Source organism: Hemiscyllium ocellatum, chromosome 3, assembly GCF_020745735.1.
Source record: "Hemiscyllium ocellatum isolate sHemOce1 chromosome 3, sHemOce1.pat.X.cur, whole genome shotgun sequence".
NCBI classification, from domain to species: Eukaryota; Metazoa; Chordata; class Chondrichthyes; order Orectolobiformes; family Hemiscylliidae; genus Hemiscyllium; species Hemiscyllium ocellatum.
Window position 1 is genome coordinate 73299195 of NC_083403.1, and position 6663 is coordinate 73305857.

At 39.8% G+C, this 6663-nt stretch overlaps 1 protein-coding gene across 1 annotated transcript in view; it reads right to left on the reverse strand.

Annotated features, from left to right (window-relative positions):
- Nucleotides 1–2949, reverse strand: part of trdn (triadin) — a 426623-nt gene extending 423674 nt beyond the window's left edge. Inside the window, exon 1 of the mRNA XM_060854831.1 lies at nucleotides 2533–2949. Within this exon, the coding sequence (XP_060710814.1) occupies nucleotides 2533–2554 (22 nt within the window). The 5' untranslated portion in view covers nucleotides 2555–2949. The remainder of the gene's footprint in view (nucleotides 1–2532) is intronic.
- Between the last annotated feature and the right edge of the window lie 3714 nt (nucleotides 2950–6663).

Here is a 6663-nt window from a genome sequence, read left to right on the forward strand (position 1 = left end):
TTGGTATATCAGGAAAGTTCAGCTTGTGGATTTTGAGAAGAAGGTGAAACCTGGATACTTAGGTTTGGAGGACTACGAGTGGGAGGCATCAGAGAAGAGATCTTCAAAGAGTATGAGGTTAATGACTGTCCTGGAAACAATGTTTTTATGTTCGATGGAATCCTTAAATCATCTAATTAAGATTAGATTAAATTAGATTATCTACATTATGGAAACAGGCCCTTTGGCCCAACAAGTCCACACTGATCCTCCAAAGAGTAACCCACCCAGACTCATTCCCTTACATTTATCCTACATAGTGTTGAGAAATTCAAAGTTAAAAGCTTCTGTTCTTTCCCCAGCTATACAAATTAGCACGGCCAATTCACCTGACCTGCACATCTTTGGATTGTGGGTAGAAACCATAGCAAGCAGAGGAAACCCACGCAGACACAGGGAGAATGTGCAAACTCCACACAGATAGTCACTCGAGGTGGGAATCAAATCTGGGTCCCTGGGGCTGTGAGGCAGCAGTGCTAACCACTGAGCCACCATGCCACCCCCATCATTTTATGTCTCATTGAAACACGCATGCTCAAATATATTTGGGCCTTATCTCAACAATGTAAAAGTTAGCCAAAAACTTTGTTTTAGTAGGCCAAGCGTAGGGTAGACATATTAGGTGTCAAATAACTCTGCCGCTCCTCACTCCCCAGAGAGCTCACTGTTATAAGGTGTATTTATATGGCACCTTTAAATACCTTGGTCAACCCCATTAACATCTTTGTGATACACTTGGACAATGGTGGAGGTTGTGCTAACTTAATATTACTTCCTTTCACAAAATTTCTGCAAACATCTTATGGGGCTTCTTCTCAATCCTGAGAAAGCCATCTTCTTTAGACATTATTTCAGCAATTAAATATTATAACTGCATCAAAAATCTTGGTATCTCTAGCAATGTTCACTTCCTACAGTGTACTTCAAACTTTGTGTTTTAATCATCTGCTACAGTTTAAATACAGCAACAAATCCCACCACTGCTATTTCTATGGGTGGCACGGTAGCACAGTGGTTAGCACTGTTGCTTCACAGTGCCAGAGATTGACTGTGTGGAATTTGCACATTCTGCGTGGGTTTCCTCCGGGTGCTCCGGTTTCCTCCCACAGTCCAAAAAAGAATGTGCAGGTTAGGTGAATTGACCATAGTGTTTCGACGGGCCATTTGCTTCAGCAGGTCAGTGTGGACTTGTTGGGCCGAAGAGCCTGTTTCCACACTGTAAGTAATCTAATCTATTAACTTGGTTTCCCTGTTCTGGGGTGGTTGAATACCAATCACCATTATTGTCCTCACTACAAAACTAATAAGAGGTGTTTCTATCAAAAAAAAAGTCAATCCAAGAAAACTATAGTCCAATATTTCATTTTATTTCAAGGAATATCACACCTCGGCTGTAGCTCAAGAGGGCAGTATTCTTAACTTTGAACAAAAGCACTGCATTTGAATCCAATGTCAGACATTTGAACATCTTGTAAGGCTGACAGTCCAATGCATTAGTGAGAGAGCTCAGCATTGTCAGAAGTGCAACTTTCAAATGAACATTTAAATCAAGGCTAAGTCTGCACATGTAGGCAGATGTGAAAGATGTCATGAGACTATTCAAAGAAGAGCAAGAGTACTCTCCCCAAAATTCTAGCCAATACTTATCCTTTCATGAGTGTAGATTATATCAGTTCAATCAGGGAGATATTGCACTTTAACAGACAAATAAAAAGATCAAACTCTCAGACTTTTTTTAGTTTTGACAGAGATTAGTAAACTTCAATCTGTGAGACTGAGAAATTTATCACTTTTATATTTGCCTACAGATTGTGAGATTCAAATTGAACATTGCAAAAATAACTGACAAAACCACTTCACTACACTGGTTACACTACTATTAATTCACTTGTACAATGACACCAGTTTTATTAAATGATGAAAAAGCAACGCAATGTATGTGGAGTATACAAATGGCCTTTACAAATAATAGAGTATAAAATATCTATTAAGCAAAACATGATACATTGATTTTAGTCAAAACATCCAAGATTATGCTGTCTTTTCCTTTAATTCATATCAATCACTTTATTTCTACTTTTGTATATTAAACAGACACACAATTTCATGGACTGAATATCAGTAATCTGATTAATGCCGTCATCCATGTACAATTTCAACAATGCTGCTTTACCATAATCCCCAAATGAATTTGAAATCCATGAAATTGAAGTTAATTTGCCCATCCCCCCAACAGCACCAGCAATAAACTCCCCCATGTAATTTCTCAGTCTGCACAATCTGTGTTATTTATGGAAAGCTATGGTAATCTAACTCTGCTGCTGACTGATGCAGCCACTTACAAGCCACACAGTAACTGGGAAAATCTATTTTTTCCAAGACAAAACATAATTAATTAATTAATTAATATCTTGGGGCTTTTAAATTAAACATTTTATTTTTACACAGACAATACACAAATAACACAGACACTTCTGCAACTCTTCACAATACCTTCAGTTGTGATTTCAGTCATATTGGCCAAGATCCTTATTTCCACTTTCCCAGAAATTCAAGTAACGTCTTCAAGTATGATGAATTTGGTTTCTCAGAACCCTAACAATATTAAGAAAGTAGGGGATGATTCTCACACCTAACAAATTGTGGTACTGTTGAGATCTTCTGTGCCTTTCGCAGAGTCCTTTCCCCACCAGCAAGAGCTTTCACAACTGGAGACTTGTTGCTGGCATTAAGGATATCAACTTCAATCTAAAATAGAAGTGTCTCACAATGTGTTTCCATGTTCCCAGTTTTAGAATCATTCATATCTGAAGGAATCCAGCAACAAGGGACAGCAAAGCAGGAAAGGACACTAAAAAGCACAATTAGTCTATCGCAGTTCAAGCTCTTGCAACTAGCCCTCTGTAACTACTGCTGTCCAATGTGTAAATCAAAATAATGAAATATTTGCTTCAAGGTAACCTTATCCATTATTACTCAGTTTTATTATTAGAACTGTTAATACTTACTCCATTCTGCATTGCCTTTTTTAGCCATGGGAGGTTCCCTTACACAACTGGTGTTAGGAGGCAAAGAATGATGGGTACCGAGCTAATTTATTTTTTATATTCCTTGATGATTTAAATTCCAGCTGCTAGGGAAGATTTACAGGAACAGGGGATTAGTCTTCTAATAGGCTAAAAATTATACAATAAAAACTCCCTTTTTTCTGGTTTCTCTGTTATTATTTGTTTGCATATTAGTGTGAAAGATTTGTCTGCATTTGTCTTAGTTCATGCAAATAATTAACAACTTGATTGTGCTTTTTACGAGAACTGAAATCCATAACAATCATAAGCAATTATAACAAGTTGCCCCAATACTGTGTTTCTTACTATAAGCCAGATCATCTCTGCACAATAAGAAGAAATAAAAACTTACATTTAATGTGGTCTCTTTCTTAACTGTCAGATGTTCTAAATTACATTTTAGCCTACAAAGTATTTTTAAAGTGTAGTCACTAATGTAAGGAAGCACATGCAGCAGCCAATTTGTTCACAACAAGATTCCAAAAATAAAAACGTGATAAATGACTAGATAAGCTGTTTAAGATGTTGATTGAGAGATATTTGTTGACCAGGGCACTGCAGAGCTTTCTTCTACTTGTTCTAAGTGCTGTGGGATCATGTGTACCCACCTAAAAAAATCAAAAGGACTAGAGGTTAACATCCTATACACATCCAACTCACATTTAACCATACAACACTGCATTACAAGGTATGCAGCAGTAATTTTTATTTGTTAATCCTTGGGATGTGTGTGCTGCTGGAAAAACTGACATTTATAGACCAACAATGGTGGGCCTGCTTTATTCTATGCCAAAGAGTGGTATTGCTACTAGCATAGTAAGATACTCCTCCTCAGTATCTCTGGGCTGTCAGTGACTGCACATACCTCCTTCAAAGCTATTGGCTCCTTACCCTAGAATAAACTCTTCAACTCCTGCTCTAATGTAACACTGTAAGTTATCTGTACATTACATGTAACATAGTTCTCTAGTATAGTATGTAAGACGTCTAAGTACATACTACTTTTAGTCTGATGTCTTCTTCCAATCTGCCTGGCTGAAGTTCATGTAACATCATCAGTTACCCGAAAAAGGAAATAACAGTAAAACCTGTGAATGGCACACATAGTCTGACTTGTTTTGTATACATTAGAGCACTAGTATTAACTGTATATCCAATTCCAAATATTACAGCATTTTTACTGTTTTTCTCTCATACAATATATATTCCATTGTAGGGAGTTGATAAAATGTGGGGCTGGAAAGGCACAGCAGGTCAGGCAGCATTGGAGGAGCAGGAAACTCAGCATTTCAGGTCAGGATCCTTCATCAGGGCTGGGGTGGGGGAAGGGATTTGAGAAATAAATAGAGGGAGGGGGTAGGGCTAGGGGAAAGGTAGGTGAGATGGTTATAGGTGGATGAGTTAGGGGGGTTTTCTGATTGGTCAGTGGGAAGGGTGGAGCGGATAGATGAGGAGGAAGATAGATCGGTTAGGTCCGGTGGGAGGAGAGGGAAGGCTGGACATTGTATAAGTTGGAGTGGGGAGAATTTGAAGTGGTGTACTCTGTTAAGGCCATTGGGCTGTAAACTCCTGAAGTGGAATATGAGGTGTTTTTCCTCCAATTTATGTGAGGCTATATTATACTACAGGCTTCCTTGAGCTGCTAAAATACTTATGGTGAAGCTGTACCCAGAATGTTCTTGGTAGAATGTTCCAGGATTTTGATCAAGTGATAATGAAGATGTGGCCTGAAATTTACCTAAAAACAGTGAGTTCAGATAAGATTTCTGAAATATACCCAAGATCAACCTTCCTATTTCCAGCTTTAGTTGAAGGTGGGTGGCAGATGATCAACTTGATACAAGGAGTTGGGTTGGAAATTAAAGATGATAATCATCAAGGTGAGTATTTGCATCAGGAGATTAGTACACGCTTAACAACCCGTCATGATCCCACCTCACCACCCTCTCCCAAGACTAATGATCTCGTCACAAGGCCTCAACCTCAGTCCCATAATAATCTCCACATCTAACTGACCCCAAATCCTCCTCTAATTGAATTTTCTCAGCTTCCCCATATCGGGTAGCCCACACCTTCACCATCACTAATACAACCTTACCAGTTGTATGTGCCTTACCTATTGCTCAGCCTTAATAGATATACACCCACCTGACTGGAAGTCTAGCCTGTAATCAGATTGTGTTCTGGACAGGGAATTAATCAATGACACAACGTTACATAGGGAGTTTCAATCTTGAGCAGTGTGTGGCCCTAAAGAAGATAACACCATTCTATAGACATCCATACACTGAAACCTAGACATTAACCAAATGTCTATACTACAAACCCTTGCTCAACCACAATTGACTGTAACATGCAACATTTCAAATGATTTCCTCTAATGGTTGTGATTCAATAGCATTGTTTTGCTATCTGGAAATATTGACCCCAGGAGCCAACTTAGCAATTGCTTTCCATGTACTCATAACCTGCACATGCTATTGGAGCTGCTGATGGCACAACTTAGGTCATTGAACATCATCTAGAAATAAGGATAGCTAGACACTATATATTCAATATTGTATTTGGAGCATGATAGACATGCAGAAAGCTGCTGAAGAAAAGTCAACATATCTTGACAAATATGCAAATGTATTTACAGTGACATATCAACCCACACTATCAATGCGTCCTCAGAAGGTCTTTTTCTTTCCCTCTCACTACATCTCATTATAGTTCCAACTTTCACAGCTTGGTGGAAAGAGTCTGCTGTACAGTAGAGACTAGTGGCCTTAAATGTTTAGTTGGGTAACCTCTGGGCACTTGTGACTGGAGAGTCCAGACATGCTGAGTGTACCCTGCCCAGAGGCAGATGCACCCTCCTTTGCTTGAACTCCCTCAGGGTTGAGACTAGCAGGGTGGGGTAAAGTTGGGGGACCTGGCTAGCTCTGGAGTATGCTGAAAAGAGACGTCTGGGGTGGGGATGGGACATGCGGGGGGCTATATGAGGCTGGATGCCTAATGGCACTGCCTTGTTTCCTTGAGAGGAAGGGACACCTAGAGTAATGTCAAACTCCCACTATCACATTGTCATCGGTGCTGATCACCAATGGTTAGAGTGATGACGTGCATGTCTGTGCACATATCTAACTGACTCTGGAACTGCTGGACCTGGTTTTCCATGGCAGCCAAAATCCTATCGATGGAGTCAGCCAGACCCAAGGCAGCATGGTCCCAACTGCATTGCTGCAATTATGCAATGTTTGTGTCAAGTTATCAATGCCATCAAAAAAATTTATCTGCTGCTTTGATATCTACCTATGCTTGTCAATGAAGTCATGAACTACCAACATCAAGGATTTCTCTCTTGCCTGGGCCTGCCAAGTGACTGGTCTCCAGCAGTCCTCTGAGTGTATTTCTTCCTCAGCCAGCTGTGGAGACATGGCAGTGAGGTACTCACCAGGAAGTGCTACTGACTCGACTTTAACCATAGTTTCAATTGAAATCTCAGTAGTTGAGCTTGCATAGGGCTGGGGAGGAGAGAGTGCAAGAGACAGCCATGGCAGTGCTTCCTCTA